The sequence below is a fragment of the Mustela nigripes genome, chromosome 7 (assembly GCF_022355385.1).
Source record: "Mustela nigripes isolate SB6536 chromosome 7, MUSNIG.SB6536, whole genome shotgun sequence".
Lineage (NCBI taxonomy): Eukaryota > Metazoa > Chordata > Mammalia > Carnivora > Mustelidae > Mustela > Mustela nigripes.
In genome coordinates this window covers 30,053,658-30,075,962 of record NC_081563.1, presented here as the reverse complement: position 1 = coordinate 30,075,962, position 22,305 = coordinate 30,053,658, and the positions used below count along the sequence as shown (strand labels likewise).

At 39.0% G+C, this 22,305-nt stretch overlaps 1 protein-coding gene across 2 annotated transcripts in view; it reads left to right on the top strand.

Annotated features, from left to right (window-relative positions):
* The window catches only part of TTC27 (tetratricopeptide repeat domain 27), a 169,957-nt gene that overhangs the window by 82,364 nt on the left and 65,288 nt on the right, over window positions 1–22,305 (top strand). For both annotated transcript variants that reach the window (XM_059405454.1, XM_059405453.1), the window contains exons 11-12: window positions 5,132–5,227; window positions 9,794–9,916. In XM_059405454.1, the coding sequence (XP_059261437.1) occupies window positions 5,132–5,227; window positions 9,794–9,916 (219 nt within the window). The remainder of the gene's footprint in view (window positions 1–5,131; window positions 5,228–9,793; window positions 9,917–22,305) is intronic.

The window sequence follows — 22,305 nt, the reverse complement described above, 5'->3', positions numbered from 1 at the left end:
CGTGTCTACAATTAACTGAAAAAGCTGTTAATGTACTCTTCCCTGTTCCAACCACATAGCTGGATGAGGCCAAATTTTCTTCCTAGACTTCAGTCAAAATATCATATTGCCACAGATTGATTATAGGAGCATGTATGAGAATCCAGATGTCATCTATTAAAATGTGAGACATTAAAGAGATGTCCAAAAATGTAAGACATTGTCAATGTATTTCAAGACTTGAAAAAGTTGTTTTTCCTAAAAACATCATATTTATGTTAAACAATGCATCTATTATTTTATTTTAAAATGAATTAATAAATATTTAACTATTTCTTAGTTTTAATTTCTAATATGGTAAGTATTGATAGGTTATAGCTCACATAAACAAAAGCTCTTTGGAGTTCCACATAATTTCTAAGCGTTTAAAGTCATCCTGAAACCAAATAGTTTAAGAACGGCTGACTACGGGGAGTGCTCCCAGGAGGCTATCTGGGCTTCCTTCAGAACTGCCTTTTTATGTTCATCTACTTGCTCTGGAATCATAGAAGAAGACATCTAGGTTCTCCCAGCCCCCATTAGTAGACCCAGATTCTACCAGCCCACCCACTAAGTTCTTTTCTGTGTCAAGAACAGGAAGCAGTAAGTGAAGTTCTTGACCAGGCCATACCCTGACTCCTGTGTAATGGGATTTAAGTTGAGGGGAAGACAACCAGTTCTGGAGTTCTGAATATTTTACCACTGAGAAGATGCTGTTTGTTCTCACAGCTCTGATAATTTTATGCTTAGTTAGAAGGTAAGATTTTAATAAAGCTGTCAACTTGGTCTTAGGAATCAGGCAGGCTATTTTTTTCATAGCATTATGACTTTGGGCAAGTCATTTTTATTTCTCTAAGCTTCAGTTTCCTATATCTAAGGTACAGTTGGTCTAACAATAGGTTAATGGTGGTGTCGATACATACTGTTTGTAATAGGTCTAATTCTCATTCCCCTTGATCTTATTGGCAACTTTCTGGGACTCGGGGGTTTGTAAATCATAGCTGAATGACTGCAGACTCCTGTCAGAGGAAGCTATTCAGCCCAACTGTTGGATATATTTGATTAAGTGCATATTTTTATAATAAATCCAACCCTCCTTTATACACATACATACACATACACTCACATGCACAGAGATTGTACAACAAAGCAAGGTGATTTGGCATATGATCAATCGTACCTTTTAGATTATCGGCTAATTTCTACTTGGCTTTTCAGAAAGATGATAAACACTTTGAAATCACGCTAGCAAGAATGAATAACCTTCAGTGAAAGGGTCGGTCCTTAGGGACTAGCTCTGTTCTTTTGAAGATATGTGTGCCATACTTTTAGATATGAGCACATAAATAAGGTCTAAATCATACCAGACCTTGTTCAGAATTATCCTTCTATACTAAATCATTCTCCATGTACTAATTTTAAAATGTAGGCTTGATCTTCCCTAGCTTTTTGTGGAAGATCTTTCCCTACTGAAAACAGAGCTGTGAGAAGACGGACACATCATTGCTTTCTGTGGCCATAGTCTTTTGTTCCCTATTCTGTAAAATATCTCCTGACCTGTGGTACTGTGGCTCCTGAAAGGTTTGAGAATGGTTTTTGCATGAGATTAGGGAATCTGTAAGCACAAGTTCATCTTCTCAAAGGATACTCAAAGTATAAATGCTTTGAAGTAGCATTTGGGGAGAAAATACATTAAAAGGGAGCCTTAAAACTCGGTAACAGTGTCATATCTTAACAATGTATACATCATGAAGTCATCATTGGTCTGTCCCAGCAGGTATACGTGAATTTTCTGTGACTTGGCTCTTCCCCTCTGGACGGGGCCCTAGACCATTCCTCGCTCCTTACTCATCATCTTTCCCATTCATCCACATCTCATCACCCTCCTGGAGAATACTGTCTTGCTTTCAGTTCTCAATGATCCAATTCTTAATGGTTGATTGAGGGTATATTTGTGTGTCTGTCTCTCTCTTCATTTTTGGCATTGCCACCTTTCCTTAAAGACCACCTCCTCATACCAATTTTAACTTTTCACCAGATGGCCTATGACTTTCAGGTATGAAAATCTTGTATTTAGAAACTGGAAACAGAAAATGGTAGAAGGAGAGGCTGCTGCATTAGAGACCATTTACCTACATTTCTGGGAGTATGTGAAAGCTCGCAAAGGGCCAGTTTCTCATGGAGTGCACTGTTCATGTCCATGTTCATGCACATAGATCCACACAGAAGTGCCTGGGACTCCACTTTCCTTCAGTCCTATCGCCTGGTACTGACTGTCCTACCATTGTCTTCCAAACTATCTGGGTCTTTAGTTTACCTCTAAGAAAACTTGTGTTCAGTTGATGATGCTATAACTAACCAACAAACCTCCTCAAATCCTTGAAATGAAACAAAACACTCTTTTGGTAGAGCCGTTCACCCATCAAACATTGAAAGTGCAATGATCCTTCCACGGATGAGTACCATTGTGGTTTAACAACTTGCTTATTGGAGATAAACCTAGAATCCAGGTCATTTATCCTGACTAGCCTGGTTTTTTCTATAAAACACTCAAGTCTATTTGTATACGGTAGAATTATTTACCATGCCTGCAAAGGACACCAGTTTGTTTAGATATAATGGAATTATTTCAGTATGAGTTGCTAAAAAAAATCTTGCTCCGAGAAATCTAGTGATGTATTGTAAAGATGTCCCTGTCTTTGTAGTGAATTAGCAAATAGAAAAGAGTGCTTTGAATTCAGTAGAGGTTATAGGCAAACAGCAGCACCCCATCATCCCTTTCTTTTGTATATTAATTTAATGTTCCTAATTTTATGGGTAGGTAGATCTTATTTAGGTGGCTGTCATACTTAAAGTAGGAAGAAGTATATTTTGTGCAGGAGTGAAAATAGGTGAGAATTCTGTCATAGTCATTACATTCCTATGAAGCGTGACTGTACTCATGCGGGGGCTTATTCATGGTATCCAGCTCAGGTAAGTGTTGGTTTTCTGATCTCTCTCCTGTGGTCTTTGTGATTTTGGGGAGTATCTGAGAATATCAGAGATACTTAGATACTCTGAGATCATCAGGCCATTAATATATTAGGAAGTCTTGATTGAGCACTTGGCCTGTTTTAGCTAGAAGCAGTACCTACAGCAAGCAACATGAGTTTTGTTTGAAAATAAAGTATTTTTCATGTAATTATGGTTTCATAGAAGTAGGTGTTATGATGTTTATTTGGGCTTGTATTATTGTTATTAAATAAGCATTGGTTATTTTTTCTTTTCAAGAAAAAAACAGATAAAAGGAAAAATTTGCCCCCTGTTTATGAATTAATTCTGTGAACCTTTTATTTATGTATTATAACCATATGTATTCAGCCAGAAGTTTTTCTTCTCTCCCTCATACAACTAAACAGCTTTGGGCAGAAGCATGCAACCTTTTTACTATTAAGTTTCTCTGAAGTAAGGCCAGAAAGCTTTAAAAATATTTTGACCAAGATGGTTTAAGAGTCTGGTTATGTCTCAGTTTGTTCTGACGGACTTGAATAACATCTTGGATTGTCAAAGAAGTGATGTAATGAGTATTCTGTCAATTCTACAGGATATTCTTAGGCTAACAAATGTATCTCCCACCTAGTAAAATATAGAAAACCTCCAATTTGGGAGCAGTTTCCCTGCTTAGAAACTGATCTCCTTGTCTTGGGTTTGTACTGGGATATGTTAGACTCTTGTTGTTTTCTTTCTTCTGAGGAAGGTAGACTTTCTCTCTTACTTTTTTTTGAGGTTTTCAGTCTTACAAATTCATAAAAATTTGAGACAATATCAAACTTATAGAAAAGTTGTAAGTGCACTGCAACTGTTTTTTGGTATCCTAAAGTATTGGAAAGTAAGTTGCCAACACGGTGCTTCTCATCCTCAAATACAAGGACCTCTCCTACATGACCACACTATGTGCAATGACCTCAGAAAATTAACACTGACCTCTCGTTACCATGAAATCCTCCTAAGATAGCCTTGTGAAAACTAGTCAACTGGCACACACACACACACAGAAAATTTGAGTATTGCGATATGCAGAAAAGGTCATGATAATTCATAGTTGAGAGAAGGTCTAAGTATATGTCAGACAAAATATATATACTTATGATAAACTAAATGACACATTAAAAGTCAGGTGAAGATGATCAGGGTAACGGGGCCATTGTCCATGCATTTGCTTAGAAACTCAAGAGTGTGGCTGCATTCACTTTGATGCTGAATATATAAGCTGTTCTAATGACCGATCATTTGACCTCTGGATGGTGCCAGCCTTTGACGTTGCAGTTGGCCTTGGTAACTTTTCTCACAGTCTGCCATCTTGGTCTTAATGATCTGCTTCCTGATGTAGCTCCAGAAATTCAGTTATTCAGTGTAGGTATTGCAGTACAGCAGAAGGCCTCTTCAGTGCATGAAGCTTGCAGCTGTCCACTGTAGCTCAAGAATGGTCTTGTGTGAACAAATGTCCTGCCTTAGAGCTCTGTTGCTGAAGAGGAAGAAAACTTGCCCTCTGTGACCAAACAGACCAACCCACCTTTTGCTTTCATTTTATTCCGGAGATGATAGTCCTAAATGAAATTCTTCATATAATTTTTCTCTGATTTATATTAACAAGTGCCATTGTCAGAGTGAATTATGGTTGTGAAATAGGCTAAAGAACAGTTTTTCGTAGAAAAAGTAAAAAGCCTACTTAATTAAGGCTAGTTCTTTGAGTGGGTCATTATAGGAAGTCTAAGTTTTAAAAACTGTTTTCTGGATAAGTCTTTAGTGTACATGTTTATGTTAACGTTGGTTCATCTTAAAGTTTTTTAAATGTTTGAGGAAATTCAAGAAAAAATTCACACATTTTATCACCTCATCAAAGTGATTTGTGGGGGCCCAGTCAGTTAAGCATCTGTCTTCGGCTCAGGTCATGATCCTGGGGTCCTGGGATCAAGTCCCACATCAGGCTCCCTGCTCAGTGGAAAGCCTGCTTCTCCCTCTGCCTGCTGCTCTCCGTGCTTGTGCTCTCTCTCTCTTTGTCAAATAAATAAATAAAATCTTTTAAAAAGTTTATTACACATATGGATTCTGATTATGTTGTATCCTCTTTAAGGCTCTTGCAGACCAGTTTGAAGATAAGACTACATCTGTACTGGAACGTCTGAAGATTTTCTATTGCTGTCAAGTACCCCCTCACTGGGCCATTCAGGTATTTTTCTTGCTGTTTGTCATTGGGTATGGGAACTACTTTGCTTTTGAAAGAAAGTTAAGTACATTAGAAAGGAATGATTTTTCAGTTTATGTTGGAGTTTTCAAATATTTCAGTGAAAGAACAAAAGTATCTAGCTGGGGATTGCCAATTACTTCAAAATGCTCCTTTGGTTAAAGTGAAAACATTTTTAAGGTGTGCCTGTATGGCTTAGTCGTTGGGTGTCTGCCTTTGGCTCAGGTCGTGATCCCAGGGTCTGGGGATGGAGCCCTGCAGCGGGCTCCCTGCTCCGTGGAGAGCCTGCTTCTCCTTCTCCAGCTCCCCCTGCTTGTGTTCCCTCTCTCGCTGTGTCTCTCTCTGCCAAATAAATAAATAGAATCTTAAAAAATTTTTTCTTGGGGCGCCTAGGTGGCTCAGTGGGTAAAGTCTCTGCCTTCGGCTCAGGTCATGATCCCAGGGTCGTGGGATCGAGCATCGGGCTCTCTGGTCGGCGGGGAGCATGCTTCCTCCTCCCTCTCTCTCTGCCTGCCTCTCTGCCTACTTGTGATCTCTATCTGTCAAATAAAATAAAATCTTTAAAAAAAATTTTTTTTTTCTTTAAGGAATTTAAGACAAGATTAAATAGAATCCTTGAAATTAAGTAGTGAGAGAACCACAGATGCTTTCATTTTTGAAATTAATATGTAAAAGCCGGTTAGGACCTCCTGCTTGAGAATGAACCTTTTAACCAAACTGTTGACAAAAACAACTTAAAGCGTTTGTTTCTTGCTCTATCTGGTGAGATAACCCTTGACTACCTTTCTATTTCCGAGATGTGAGAATACTAGTGTAGCTCCTAAGGCTCCATACTGGGATAGAGATTCAGGCCCCTGTGTTACGGGTGTGGCCCCCCTATTTTGTAAACTTTTTGGCCCTGAAGGCAACTTAGATACCAGGTCCAGTTTCTTAGTATTACTGAGAGGAAAACTGAGGCCCAGTGCAATTAACGACACTTTTCCAGTTGATCACATAGCTGTTCATGAAGTAGAGCTCTGGTTTCCCAATTTTTAGTCTAGTTTCGCTCCTTTCCTTATCTCTTCATTGAGTTGTAATTATGCCAGTAATGACAAACAGCTTTGACTGCATACTTAGTATGACGCATGCATTTTGTTCTGCATTTTGCACACATTATCTTATTTTATTGCAACAATTGTGTGAAATATCCCCATTTTATAGTTGAGGAAGCTGTGATACTGAGAGGTTAAGTGGAGTGAAATGGTGACAGGCAGAAATTTCTAGATGATTTAGTAACTATTGTCATTTCAGCCAGCTTCCTGTCCTCTCTCGTAGGGTACACACCTAGGTAGTGATTTAGAATTATAAATGCCAACCCACCATTCAATGACTCTATATCCCCATTGTTAGATTCCTTTGAGTGTGTCACATTCTTTTTTTTTTTTAAGATTTTATTTATTTATTAGACAGAGAGATCACAAGAAGGCAGAGCAGCAGGCAGAGAGAGAGGGGGAAGCAGGTTTCCTGCTGAGCAGAGAGCCTGATGCGGGGCTCAATCCCAGGACCCTGAGATCATGACCTGAGCGGAAGGCAGAGGCTTAACCCACTGAGCCACCCAGGCGCCCCCTGAGTATGTCATATTCTTAAGCACAGAGTAAAGTAGGGGATTTATTACACATTGGAATTCACTTTATTGAAGGAGTCTCAATATAACAGGCAAATGAAAGCTTTGTTATATTATCTCAAAAGGACTACCTTTATCAAGAAGGTGTTAACAGCTGGAACTTTTTGGTATGTTTTTGACCCTGATCTGTGAAATTAAATGCCTTGTCCTGTGTGGTTTGTGGTGGATCAGCATCTCAGATTCTGAGCTATTATTATGACAAACATGTATGTTGAGGGTATAGCTTTCAGTCTATCTCTGAACAGAAGCATTAGGAAAATTAAATACTATTCAAATAGAATTTAGGCAAAATGTTTATCTGTTTAGGAAGCTGTGGATTTTAGGATCTTTAGGCAGTTAGATAAACATCCTCTTTCATTAACAATTTAATTTTTTTTTCTTTCATTATAGGGAATGACCATATCTTTATGTATTATTTTTAAAGATAAAAATAGGACTATAGTAGTGTAATTTATCATAAAAAGAGAATACCTCTAGCTAGCCCTAATATCATAGATGCCATAACTTTCCTCATTTATTAAATGAAAAGATTAAACTATTTACCATGTGAACACTAAGGTTTATTCCAGCTCCCATGTGCTATGTTCAATTTTTTAAAATGTGCAAATAACTTAAAATAGACAAATACCCCCAGATCCATGGCATACTGAAGAAGTAGATCATTCCCTTAATTATTTTTTAAAAATATATTAGCTTATAAATTTCAGATATATTTTGTTTTACTTTCTCATTTTTTCAGCCTTTGGCTTCTTAACTCTTAAATAGGTACTGAATTTTCAAAGAGTAGTAAAATTTAACAGAAAACAATGTATTCTCCACTAATATAAAATGTGTTCTCCATGCGTTATACAAGAACTTTACCTACTTTTTTTTTGAAGTAAGCTCTTCACCCAATGTGGGCCTTGAACTTATGACCCTGAGATCAAGAGTCACATGCTCTACTGACTGAGCCAGCCAGCCACTCTGAACCTCACTTTTTAAACCTTTCTAGTATTTTTTCTATTCCTGCAGGATGGACCACTTATAAACCATAATATATTTACTTTTTTTTTCTTAAAGATTTTACTTTTTTATTTGACAGATAGAGATCACAAGTAGGCAGAGAGGCAGGCAGAGAGAGAGGGGGAAGCAGGCTCCCCGCTGAGCAGAGAGCCTGACGCAGGGCTCAATCCCAGGACTCTGGGATCATGAGCTGAGCCACCCAGGCGCCCCATATATTTACTTTTTAATAGTTTAACTTTCAGTAACCTTACCACAACTTGCCCCCTTTTTTATCTGCCAAGATTGGGAAATCAAGTAGTTAAGTGTTTTGGAATGTATTCTAAATAAATCCAGGTAGATCTGAGCATCAGAGATGCTTTCATGAATAAAGTACACAAGTGCTAATGTATAGATTTCTATCATTTATGTCAACTGCTTAGAGTTTTTATTATTTGAGTTCAATCTCATTTTTTCCCAGTTTGAGGTATAACTGGCCTATAACATTGTATTAATTTTAGGTGTACAACATAATAGTTTGATATATCTGTATATTGTGAAATGGTCACCACATGGAGTTTAGTTATCCATCTCTTCATATGATTACAGTTTTTTTTTTCTTGTGATGAGAATTTTTAAGATCTATGTTCTTGGCATCTTTAAGTATATAATTCAGTATTATTAACTGTAGTCATCAGGCTGTACATTGTATCCTCAGAACTTTCTTATAATAGGAAATTTATATTTTTTGACCACCTTCATGAATTTCTCTCACTACTACCCCTCAACCTCTGGCAGCCACCAGTCTGTTCTGTTTCTTGAGTTTGACTTTTTTAGATTCCTCGTGTAAGTCAGATCATACTCTGTTTTTCTCCATCTCATTTATTTCACTTAGCATAAGCCTACCAGGTCCATCTATATGGTCACAGATGGTAAGATTTCATTCTTTTTTATGGCTGAGTAATACTCGTGTGTGTGTGTGTGTGTTGTGTGTGTGTTGTGTATATGCACACACTACAGTTTCTTTATCCATTCATCCTTTGGTGGATACTTAGGCTGCTTCCATGTCTCAGTTATTGTAAATAATGCTGTAACGAACATGGGGTTGAAGATATTTTTTCAAGTGAAGATTTTCCTTTTGAATAAATGCCCAGAAGTGGAATAGCTGGATCACTCAGTAGTTCTATTTTTAATTTTTTTTTAAAGATTTTATTTATTTATTTCACACAGACAGAGAGATCATAAGCGGGCAGAGAGGCAGGCAGAGAGAGAGGAGGAAGCAGGCTCCCTGCTGAGCAGAGAGCCTGATGCAGAGCTCGATCCCAGGACCTGAGATCATGACCTGAGCCTAAGGCAGAGGCTTTAACCCACTGAGCCACCCAGGCGCCCCTATTTTTAATTTTTTGAGGAACCTCCGTACTGTTTTCCATGGTGGCTCCACCAGCTGACATTTCGCACCAACGGTACACGAGGGTTCCCTTTTCTCCACGTCCCCACCAACACTCATCTTTTGATACCAGGCATTCTAACTAGAGTTTTTAAAGTTGATTTATTGCATCTCAGCTGTACCATTCAGAGATGGTCACAGAATCTGCAGGTAAGAAAGAGATGCTGACTTCCTTTGCCTTTTAAGTTCTTCTGAGTTCTTAGGAAAAAATTGATACATTGAGTGTTTTGAAAAGTTCCTATATTAGAGTTTTTTAATTCCGTACCCCCGTATAAAGAAACTTGCTCAAGTAAAGGTAAAGATTGAATCATTGCAAATTTCTAATTAGTTGAGGTCAAATTGTAGAAATGGTGTATTTATTACAGTAAGCAGACCCTTAACATGGCAGGTTAGCACACCCACAAGTGAAACAGGAATTTCTTTACATAAAGAAATGTTCATTATTTTAACTTGATTCTTCTAGCGCCAACTTGCAAGTTTTCTCTTTGAACTGGGATGCACGAGTTCAGCCCTTCAGATATTCGAGAAGCTAGAAATGTGGGAGGATGTTGTCATTTGTTACGAGAGAGCTGGGCAGCATGGGAAGGTATGTAATAGGAATATTCTGAGTACTGATAAGAGCCTTCTATTTGGGGGCATCTTTCTCACTTGCTTTGTTTTTCTAAGCCCACTTTTGCTGGTAGTTCACTTACTTTCTCTTTTTTTCACTTTTTCCGCCAGAAATCTTTTTAATGTTTTCTCTGATTTTTGTTGGGGCAAATAATTTTATGAGTATACATGTACGTGTATAGGTAAAAGAGAAAAGCAGGCCAAAACTGAGATGATGTTGTTTGGGGATGAATAATGGCAGTGTTAAAGACTCTGTATTTTGATCTCTTGCCTTTGCTAACTCTCTTCCTGAGGACAACTTCAACGCGAAATATTATGAATTATTTTAAGCATCACTGGGTTGCCCGATGATCAGAGTTCGTGGGGCTGAAGGGAGGGTTACCTAGGAGGGAGAGCAGTTGGGTGGGCCTTTAGAAGGAAATCTCAAGGGTGTGGCCCCCCACCCTCCTTAGGGCAGAAGAGTTGTCAACTATGTAATGCACATTTAATTCCACCCTTAAATCGGCTCAAGAGGAAAAATGTTGCAATATTTATATCTGTTATTAATTTGTTGTCTTTTTCGCCATCATAAGTGAAAAAAATTTTTAAAGAATAAGGAGTTCTGCCTTGTGAGTATCTGTTGAAACTGACACATTGAAGTCATATGTTAATTTTGGATTAAGTTTTGAAATGACTCAATTTCTATCATAAGTGTAGTACACAAGCAGAGTAAAACCCACACATTGGCTCATTTATTTCTATAGTCAACTTTTTATCATCGCCCTAAAAAAAAGAAATAGTGGTACAAGTACATGTGTGTCTGTTTTTGAAATATCTTCCTAAGTATGTCTTATTTTAGACCAGTAGTAAAAGTTACATTCCTTTCACTAATCACTTACGGCAGTGAAGGTTTGCATTGTATTAGTGTAAGGAGAAGCCAGCATGGGAATAAAGTTTTACTGTAGAAGATTATAGAATTTTAATATTTTCGTCCCGGGAAAGAACTCCGTAATCATCTGTTCCAGCTCCCTCCGTCTGGCAATAAGGACAGGCATCTCCAGAGATTTGCCTCAGGTCACAAAGCCAGTTCCTGATTATTAGCTCCAGAGGCCCCTTGCTAGCCTTCCCACGTGCTAGATTTGTGGTATTGGGCAATTTACCCCTGCCTGCCCCCCTCTCCCCATGGCTCAGCTTCCTCATTTACCCCTGTACAGGTTTTCATTTTGTAACATCTGTCAAGTAGGTAGAATGGTCCTTTCCTCACAGTGCTCCACGTGTGTTGGTTGCTCTCACTGCTGTGACTCTAAGATACATTTTTTTCACTCTGAATTTGGAATGTGTCTCACACTTGATGTTATCTATCTTCCAGTTGCTGGCTGTCAGGTGGCGTGTGGACCGGTTGTCATTGCCCGTGCTTGTCCACACTTAGTCCCAGTTCTGTTTAGTGTCGTCGTTTCAACAGTTATGTACCTGGTATCATTGCTACATATGGTAGATATAATTGCCGTTTAGAATATCTTCATGAAAGATTTTATTATGATTTGGCATTGAAACAAAAAAGTCACTGAATACACAGAAAAGGACAGAAACAAAGTAGAGAGATGTAAATTTGTATTTGTGAACTAAGCATTTGTCTTTAGGGAAATCATCACAGTTTCATTTGCTTTTCTTCAAAAATAACAACTAAGTGCTTTATGGGAGCCAAGAAAGGACACCCCTAGTAGATGAAGCTGTGTTTTGTAGAGATGTGTGTGTGTGTGTGTGTGTGTGTGTGTGTGTGTGTGTGTATTTAAAAGGTTGCCATTTAAAATGTCAAGCAATGGGGTGCCTGGGTGGCTCAGCGGGTTAAGCCGCTGCCTTCGGCTCTGGTCATGATCTCGGCGTCCTGGGATCGAGCCCCACATCGGGCTCTCTGCTCGGCGGGGAGCCTGCTTCCTCCTCTCTCTCTCTCTGCCTACTTGTGATCTCTCTCTGTCAAATAAATAAAATAAAATCTTTAAAAAAATAATAATAAAATAAAATAAAATGTCAAGCAATGTATTAAAGGCAGGAAAAATTACCAGACTTTCTGAATAGAATTTTAAAAATATCAAAGCAACAAGATGCTGATGTGATTAATTCAAGGCATTATGTCATCATTTATTTGAAAGCATTTTTTCTTTATTAGTTAGAAGTTTGTCTCATGATTGATAGTGTCCCAAATTTGATGAAATATAGTATTATGTTTCTTTGAGAATTTATTTATTTATTTATTTATTTAGTTTCTGTAAGCTTGGCACTAAAGCAGGATTCAGCTGCTTAACAAAGGATTAAGTGGGTGAATGAGTGTCTTGATTTTCAGTCTGATGTGTTTTCCATTGTGTCATTCTTCACTATGCTAGTCCTTTACACTGGTCACTAAATAAATGCACTATATATAAAATTACAGTAGTTTTGGAAATAGTGATTTTTGAAATAATTAAGTTGAATTCCAAGCTTCCAAGCTCCCAAGCATTTTTTTTTAAAGATTTTATTTATTTATTGACAGAGAGAGAGAGAGAGATCACAAGTAGGCAGAGAGGCAGGCAGAGAGAGAGAGAGAGAGAGGGGGAGAAGCAGGCTCTCTGCTAAGCAGAGAGCCTGATGCGGGGCCAGATCTCGGGACCCCAAGATCATGACCTGAGCCTAAGGCAGAGGCTTTAACCCACTGAGCCACCCAGGCACCCCTACAAGCATGTTTTGAAGTACTAAATTTATGTAATTATTTTTAGAAAGTGTGGAAAGCTGAGACTTTCTCTAATTGCAGAAGAAAAAAGTAAGGAATCGATCCCTTTCAAAGAATAGATTTGACTCTGTCCTCTAAAGTGGTTGTAGTATTACTGTTTTTTTATTTATTGTATTTTTTTTAAGATTTTATTTATTTATTTGACAGACAGAGATCATAAGTAGGCAGAGAGGCAGGCAGAGAGAGAGGAGGTGGCAGGCTCCCTGCTGAGCAGAGAGCCCGATGTGGGGCTCAATCCCAGGACCCTGGGATCATGACCTGAGCTGAAGGCAGAGGCTTAACCCACTGAGCTACCCAGGCGCCACTGTATTACTGTTTTTTTAATTGGCACATGATCTTCTAAGCATTGTCTTGTGAAAATGATTAATTTCTAATTATTCTAGAAAATTTTCTTAATTTTTAGGAATGTGTAGTCATTTACCTTGTCTTAAAGTCTTTTGTGAGTTTCAGCCAAACATCCCCCCAATTTTTTATTTTAAGGGTTGATTAAGCATTTCATTTGTCACATAAAAGATTTCCCTTACCTGTTATTCTTATGCTATATTTTCAGATCAGTTTAACCAGAGACTCTAAAAAGTTTTGCTTCAAGTTGAAAGCAAATGTTTTATTTCTAAAACAGCTGAGATTCTTTTAGTATTTGGTCATGTGCCAGTAGTTGTCACCACATTTGATTTAACTAGAAGTTTGCGAAATTTTAATCCTTGCATTTAGTGCTTACTGGCATAATTTATTTTTAAAAGGCAAATTCAAGAAAGTATCTAATTCTAATTATCGTGTTCTGTGCTTGCACCCTATTACTGTAGGGTCTCAGACTTTCTAATTTCGTTGCTACTTAACAGAAATTCTCATTATTTAATGACCACTGGCAAAATAGCTTCGATTAATTTTGCTTGACTTTGGGATCAGAACTGGTTCTCATCTGTTAGCATTTAGTTTTTTAAAGTTATCTGGCACACTTCTAGCACTTTCCCCAAGCCTATGGACAAATTCTTGTTTTGGTGCACAAGTTTGGTCCCTAAATGAAAGACAAAGATTGAGCTGGTATGAACTGCCTTCGGGAGGTAGGAATAAAGGGAGTGGAATGGTAAGGGGGAGGACCTCTCTTTTTTTCCTCTTGTTCCTAGCAAACAAGATTACCCGAGGTTACAGAGCTTTATCTTTTATTTTGCTGTGGTTTGCAAATCATTGTTGCCATTAGCTCTTTAAAATTTTTCCTTTACGTTATAAGTAAATGTTTTATTTCTAAAACAGTTGAGATTCTTTTAGCAGTTGGTTTGGGTTTGGGGGGAGGTGGGAGGGAGGTTTCTTTTTTCTTTTCTTTTTTTTTTAAGATTTTATTATTAATTTGACAGAGAGACAGCGAGAGAGGGAATACAAGCAGGGGGAGCAATAGAGGGAGAAGCAGGCTTCCCACCGAGCAGGAAGCCAGATGTGGAGCTGGATCCCAGGAGACCTGAGCTGAAGGTAGATGCTTAATGACTGAGCCACTCAGGCACTCTGGTTTCCTTTTTTAAAAATTAATTTATTTTAGAGCGAGAGCGTATAAGCTGGGGAGAGGGATAGGGGGAGAGGGAGAGAGAGAAATTCTCAAGCAGACTCCTCGAGGAGCATGGAGCCTGACTCAGACTCCATTCCAGGACCCTGAAATCATAACCTGAGCCGAAACTACGAGTCAGATGTTCAACTGACCGATTGAGCCATCCAGGCACCTTGGGGAAGGTTTCTTCTAAATTAGTTTCTTTATGTGACATGAAAGATTTCCCACACTCTTTTCCCACACTGCAGTCAGAGTGATCTTCCTGAAAAATAAATCTGATCAGGTCTTTCCCACTCTTCAGTAACTCCCTTTGTCTCCAGGATTAAGCTCTTTAGCGTGGATGGTTTACAGACCACTTGATGATCTGACTCCTGCTTACAGAGCTAACTGCATTATCCCCTTACTCTTATCTCTGCTTCATCCCCCTTAGTACTTGCTCATTGAGGCTGTGCTCAAATTTCCACAAGATTGAAACTACTTATAATTTCTTGACTTTGCAACATTGCTTCACCTCAGGACCTTCGTATGTGCTATTGCCCGTCCCGAACTTGTCCTACAGCTCACTCCTACTTATTCTTCAAGTTTTTCTTTGGTGATTACTTTCCATAGTGACCTTTCCTGGCTACCTCCCTCTCAGATTTGGGGTGTTTCCCCGTGCTCCTGTGGCACCCAAACTACTGAGATGTCCCATTTGCCGACTTACTTCACTTAATAAACTGTAAGCTATTTTGTATAGTATATAAGCTATAGTACTTACAGAGGTCTCCCCAACACGTAGCACAGGCATGGCACATGGTAAGTCTTCAAAATATTTGCTAAATGACCTGTAGTCTTTCATTATGAATAGTTATTGCACTGAAGCAAATCAAGTAGATACTCCCTTTGCACTTTATATATGACAAAAGAAACTTCTCCAACTCCTGCCATGTATTCTCTCTCTAAAATCAAATTAGGAGCTCTCTCCCCTCCCATTTTAATCTTTTACTCTAATAATCTCTTTAATGTAACAACATACAAAGTTTGAATTGTTTTTACCACTTTGCTGATTAGCTTTAGTAAGTGGCACATTTTGAAATCGGAGCTTAGACCTTCCTTTTCTCTTAAACTTACACTCCTTTCTCCATACCTGCCTCTCACTGGGGCTGTTATTCATCCCGTGGAAATTAGATGTTCGGGAGGCGCCTGGGTGGCGTGTCGGTTGAGTGGCTGACTCCTGGTATCGGCTCAGGTCTTGATCTCAGGGTTGTTAGACTGGGCCCCTCTTTGGGCTCCATGCTCAGTGCAGAGTCTGCTTGAGATTCTCTTCTCCTCTCCCTCTGCCTCCCCCCCACTAATACGCACACATTCTCTCTCTCTCACACACACACACAATAAATCTTAAAAAAAAAAAAAAAAAAGAAAAGAAAAGAAATTAGATGTTCAGTTTTTAAGCCAAAACCTGTTGTGCCCACTTGAATGAGAAAAAGAGGCAAAATATATTCTGTCACTTGGTAATGCAACTAGGAGATGAGCAGCTGATTGGATAACTAGGCCTGTTTTTAATTACTCTGTTTTATCTTGGACCTGGAGTATTTATATTGGCAAGTTCCCTTTGGAAAATCAAGCCAGAATGTGGTGTTGTCAGACGCATAAATGTAAAAAGCAATTAGTGAGCCGTTGGCTCAGTGAGAGAGTAGATAGGACCAGGCACTGCCACATAGAAGAAGGTTACTGGGGGGCGAACTACTGGGGTGGGATGAAGGGTTCTGCGCTTTCCCCTCTCATTTACTGCTTATAGGACCAGAATTTAGATGAGGAGCAAGCTGCCATTCTGCTAGGAGAGGGAATCTTAAGCAGACTCCACACCCAGTGCGGGGTTTGATCTCCCGACCCTGAGATCACGACCTGAGCAGAAATCGAAGAGTTGGACGCGTAACCGACTAAGCCACCTAGGCGCCCCCATTCTGCCTGTCTTTGGGAGCCAGCCTCTATAATTGCAAACATTAGGATGCATTTTTGCTCAGCCACTGGGGAGAAGACTGGAATAAGTGACACCCAAAGTTGTTTGAGTTGTATGCACACAATCACACAAACACACTTTTTAAAACCTAAAGCTGTTGTCAAGTGGCCAGATCTGACCACTAGAGGGATCTTAAATTCTTAGCCTGCCTTTTTTCCATCCTCTTGGAACAAGCCTCTAGCCGTTAAGCCTGATGCTGTTATTTCTGCAGTCCTCAAAGACACCCATTGTCGTCAGCGCGTATCTGGGTCTAGAGCTCATTTCCTGCCTCTACTCTGCCAGGAGGGCTCCTTCTGGTTACTGCTCATAGTCCCTCTCTACTGAGCAGACGTCACATCAGCTGAGGGCCAGGTCACTCTTGTCACACATTCTAGTTATTAATGACTTTAGCTCATTCACAAAATCAGGGCATACATCACAGCCAACAAGGGCACTTGGTTTTGATGATTGCTCTGACCGGAGGATGAATACTTTTCCTGAACTGTTTTATCTCCCTTTTCACCAGAGATTGAACTTCATTTTTACACATATCGGCAAAAAAAGTTGTTTCTCAATGTTCTTAGTCCTAACAAGTCATTTCCTAGGTGCGACCATTTCCTAGGTATGGCCACTTAAGTTATAAGGGCTGTGAAATTCAGGTTCTGCTGTGTGATCTCTCTGTTCACTAGAACTAACTTGTTGTTAGGTAAGTCCATCTTAGTCATCCTCAGTATGGATGTCAGCTGGGTCATGTCCCCTGAAGGACTTCTCCCTCTATTCCCAATGGGAAGAATGTTTTATGTCTTTAAAATCTGAAGATCCTTAGGAAACACGAGTAGCCCTTTGTGACTTCAGTGTGATTTTCAGTTGAATTTATCCAACTCTATAAATGTTGGATAAATTCAACTGAAAATCACACTGAAGTCACAAAGGGCTATTCGTGTTTCCTAAGGATCTTAGGTGGATCCTTAGGAAGGACCAGCAGTGGATACCAAAGAGAAGTAAGAGACAGAACTTACCTCCAAGGAGCTTATAGCCTGATACTACAGATCCGCATGAATAGAATATTTTAGTATAATAGAGCAGGTGCTAAGATGGAATTATGTCCAGATTTCAGATTCTATCTAGCCATCGTATTGAGAGCTAAATATTTCTCCCTCTGCTGTCCTTCTCTAAAGCAGTAGTCCACTCAGTTGGTATCTTGTACAGATTTTTTCTCTGGAGATCTCTGGGATCTCCTCCCATGATTCTCTACACACTTTCATAAAAAAAAAAAATGTTTAGTTGAGATTAGTTTATGCGGAAAAATTTAACTTTAACTTTGTAGTGATTATAAGCTTTCCCCTTTGACCTCACTTCCTCTAGTCATCTCGACTCAGGTACATAATCACTCGGCAGTTGACGACAGCATTTCTTCTGTGGGAGGAACTATACACAGTTGATCAACATGACTATTTACAGAAAATTGTAATATCCCTAGAAGCTGTTTCTGTTTACTTCTGTCTTTCTAGCAGTGAAACCTCAGGCATCTTACTTTCTAATCTGGTTTTCCAATGGAGAGAGTTGAGGAAGAACACAAACATTCACTTAGGGCTAACTGTGCGCCTGACAAAAAGCTAGGGGATTTCACACCTCATTCTTGTAGGTGAGGCACAAATGAAGAACAGACTCTCAAGATACTAGTTACCCTGCTCAGAGTCCTACGTTTATAAGCAGTGCTCGTGTTTGAACTGCCTTTCTGACTAACAGCCCCTAAATGCTCGCAGGGTAGGAGAACGCACACTTGCTGTCCACTAAAGGTGGAAGTTTAATACCCTAAATCTGACATCGCTAGAAGTATTTTGTTTGGCTTCTCTTAAAGAATCAAACAATGTGGAAACACGAGGCCATATTCCCACATTATTGTACTACGCGGGTGGAGTTCAGCAGTGGTTCTATCTTTTATGGGCTCACTCCCCAGCCTGCTTCATAATCTCAAAAACTGGCAAGAATCTCTGTGCATTTGAGTGTGGGACCCTTGCTCTAAGCAGCGTGGCTTACCAGTCCCATTATCAGGAGGGGGAGCGTGAATTCAGCCATGACTATAGGTTCTACTTAAGCCTCACTTGGTGTAGTTATTGCCACAAAATTGTATTAAGAATAACAATTAGTTATGATTAGAATAATAATTAGAATAATAATCTGTTACAGAATAAAACAGATTGTTGTAACAGCCTCGATATGTGTGTATATTTGGGTAGAGAAATAGTCTTCGGGGTTTGCAGCTAACAGGATTCCCACAAGCAACCCAGTTTAATTGTAGCCAGTTGCCCATTTATATATGCCTTTTTGTGTTTGGGAATGTAGTTTTATTCTTTTTTTTTTCTTTAAGGTTTTATTTATTTATTTGACAGACAAAGATCACAAGTAGGCAGAGAGGCAGGCAGGGGTGGGGGGAGCAGGCTCCCCGCCGAGCACAGAGCCCAATGCGGGGCTCGATCCCAGGACCCTAAGATCATGACCTGAGCCAAAAGTAGAGGCTTTAACCCACTGAGCCACCCAGGCGCCCCTCCTTTTTTTTTTTTAAGACTTTATTTACTTATTTGATGCAGAGAAGGTGAGATCACAAGTAGGAAGAGAGAGAAGGGGGAAGCAGGCTCCCCACTGAGCAGAGAGCCCAATGTGGGGCTCAATCCCAGGACCCTGAGATTGTGACCTGAGCCAAAGGCAGATGCTTAACCCAGTGAGTCACCCAGGTGCCCCCCCCCTTCTTTTAAGTAGGCTCTAGCATGGGGCCTGAACTCACAATCCTGAGATCAAGACCTGAGCAGAGATCAAGAGTCAGACACTTAACTGCACCCTGTTTTATCCTTTTTAATAGATCTTTAGATGACAAATTTCTTGTAGTCTACAAAAACATGCATCTCTATTTTCCCATAGGGAAGTAGCAGCCCATAGCCAGGAATACCAAACCTTTTGCATTCTGTGGAGATTTCTGGCCACCCACATTCTGCTATTGCACAAGAGATGTTATAAGCCCTTGTGCTTTATTTATGTACACTGGGCATATCTTTTATCGTTTTTTATTTGATAATAAATTATGTAAATTGAGTGGCTAAGTGGAAGGAGGAGGAGCATATAGAGCATTTTGGAGAGGCCGAGGAAGAAGACTGAGGAATGCAGGGTGCTTTTTCAGCATCTATTTAGAGTATCATATAGTTCTTGTTCTTTCTTTTATTAATGTATTGTATCACATTGATTGATTTGCAGATATTGAACCAACCTTGCAGCCCTGGAATAAATCCCACTTGGTCATGGTGAATAATCCTTTTAATGTATTTTGAGGAGAATTTTCGCATCTGTGTTCATCAAGGATATTGATCTGTAATTCTCTTTTCTGATGGGGACTTTGTCTGGTTTTGCGATCAAGGTAATGCTGGCCTCATAAAATGAGTTTGGAAATTTTCCTTCCATTTCTACTTTTTGGAACAGTTTCAGGAGAATAGGTATTAATTCTTCTTTAAATGTTTGGTAGAACTCCTCTGGGAAGCCGTCTGGCCCTGGGCTCCTCTTTGTTGGGCGATATCTGATGACTGCTTCAGTCTCCTTACTGGTTATGGATCTGTTTTGTTTTTCTATTTCTTCCTGGTTCAGTTTTGGTAGTTTACATGTCTCTAGGAATACATCCATTTCTTCCAGATTGTCAAATTTGCTGGCGTATAGTTGCTCTTACTATGTTTTTATAATTGTTTATATTTCTTTGGTATTGGTTGTGATTTCTCCTCTATCATTCATGATTTTATTTATTTGGGTCCTTTCTCTTTTTGATAAGTCTGGCCAGGGGTTTATCAATCTTATTAATTCTTTCAAAGAACCAGCTTCTAGTTTCGTTGATTTGTTCTATTGTTCTATTGGTTTCTATTTCATTGATTTCTGCTCTTATCTTTATTATTTCTCTTCTCCTGCTGGGTTTAGGCTTTCTTTGCTGTTCTTTCTCCAGCTCCTTTAGGTATAGGTTTAGGTTGTGTACTTGAGACCTTTTTTGTTTCTTGAGAAAGGCTTGTATGACTATATACTTTCCTCTCAGAACTGCCTTTGCTGTGTCCCACAGATTTTGAACAGTTGTGTTTTCATTTTCATTTGATCCCATGAATTTTTTCTGTTCTTCTTTAATTTCCTGGTTGACCCATTTTTTTCTTTAGTAGGATGATCCCAATCTTTTGGTACCGTTGAGACCTGATTTGTGACACGGATGTGATCTGTTCTGGAGAATGTTCCATGTGCACTAGAGAAGATTGTGTTTTCTGTTGCTTTGGGATGGAATGATGTGAATATATCTGTGGTGTCCATCTGGTCCAGTGTGTCATTTAAGGCCTTTATTTCCTTGTTGATCTTTTGCTTGGATGATCTGTCCATTTCAGTGAGGGGGGTGTTAAAGTCCCCTATTATTATTGTATTATTGTCGATGTGTTTCTTTCATTTTGTTATTAATTGGTTTATATAGTTGGCTACTCCTATGTTAGGGACATAGATATTTAAAATAATTAGATCTTCTTGTTGGACAGACCCTTTGAGTATGATATAGTATCCTTTTTCATCTCTTATTATAGTCTTTGGCTTAAAATCTAATTGATCTGATATAAGGATTGCCACCCCAGCTTTATTTTGATGTCCATTAGCATGGTAAATTGTTTTCCACCCTTTCACTTTAAATCTGGAGGTGTCTTTGCCTCTAAAATGAGTTTCTTGTAGACAGCATAATGATGGATTTTGTGTTTTTATCCATTCTGATAGCCTGTGTCTTTTGATTGGGGCATTTAACCCATTTACACTCAGGGTAACTATTGAAAGATATGAATTTAGTGCCATCATATTGTCTGTAAGGCGAGTGTTACTGTATTTGTCTCTGTTCCTTTCTGGCCTACTACTTTTATGCTCTCTCTTTGCTTAGAGGACCCCTTTCAGTATTTCCTATAGGGCTGGTTTGGTGTTTGCAAATTTTTAATTTTTGTTTGTCCTGGAAGCTTTTTATCTCTCCTTCACCTTCTATTTTCAGTGATAACCTGGCTGGATATAGTATTCTTGGCTGCATATTTTTCTCATTTAGTGCTCTGAATATATCATGCCAGTTCTTTCTGGCCTGCCAGGTCTCTGTGGATAGGTCTGCTGCCAATCTAATATTTCTACCTTGTATGTTACCAACTTCTTGTCCCGAGCTTCTTTCAGGATTTTCTCTTTGTCACTTAGACTAGTAAGTTTTACTATTAGATGACAGGGTATGGACCTATTTTTATTGATTTGGAGAGAGGTTTTCTGTGTCTCCTGGATTTTGATGCTTGTTCCCTTTGCCATATTAGGGGAGTTCTCTATTATAATTTGCTCTTATATACCTTTTGCCCCTCTCTCTCTTTCTTCTTCTTCTGGAATTATTCTAATTTTGTTTCGTCTTTTGGTATCACTTACCTCTCAAATTCTCCCCTCGTGGTCCAGTAGTTGTTTGTCTCTTTTTTGCGTAGCTTTCTTATTCCCTGGCGTTTGGTCTTCTGTATCACTCATTCTCTCTTCTGCCACATTTATCCTAGTAGTAAGAACTTCCATTCTTGATTGTACCTCATTAATTCCTTTTTTGATTTTAGCTTGGTTAGATTTTAGTTCTTTTATTTCTCCAGAAAGGGATTTTATTTCTCCAGACAGAGTTTCTCTAATAACCTCCATGTCTTTTTCGAGCCCAGTTAGCACCTTGAGAATCGTCATTCTGAACTCTAGATCTGACATATTACCAATGTCTGTATTGATTAGGTCCTTAGCCGTCAGTACTGCCTCGTTGTTGTTTTTTTTTGTGGTGAGTTTTTCTACCTTGTCATTTTATCCAGTTAAGAATATATGAAGGATAGAGTAAAATATTAAAAGGGTGGCAAAGACCCCAGAACAATGAATGCTAACCGAAAGAGACCCCAAACTGGGGGGAGAAAAAAGGGGGTACAAATTTTTTTAAAAACCATATATATATTATATAATATATATGTAATAATTTATATAATATAATAATACATAATTATATGTATATGACTGGTGAGTAGAACAGAGCCACCTACTTGATTTGGGGTATATTTTGGTCTCTTAGAAGAC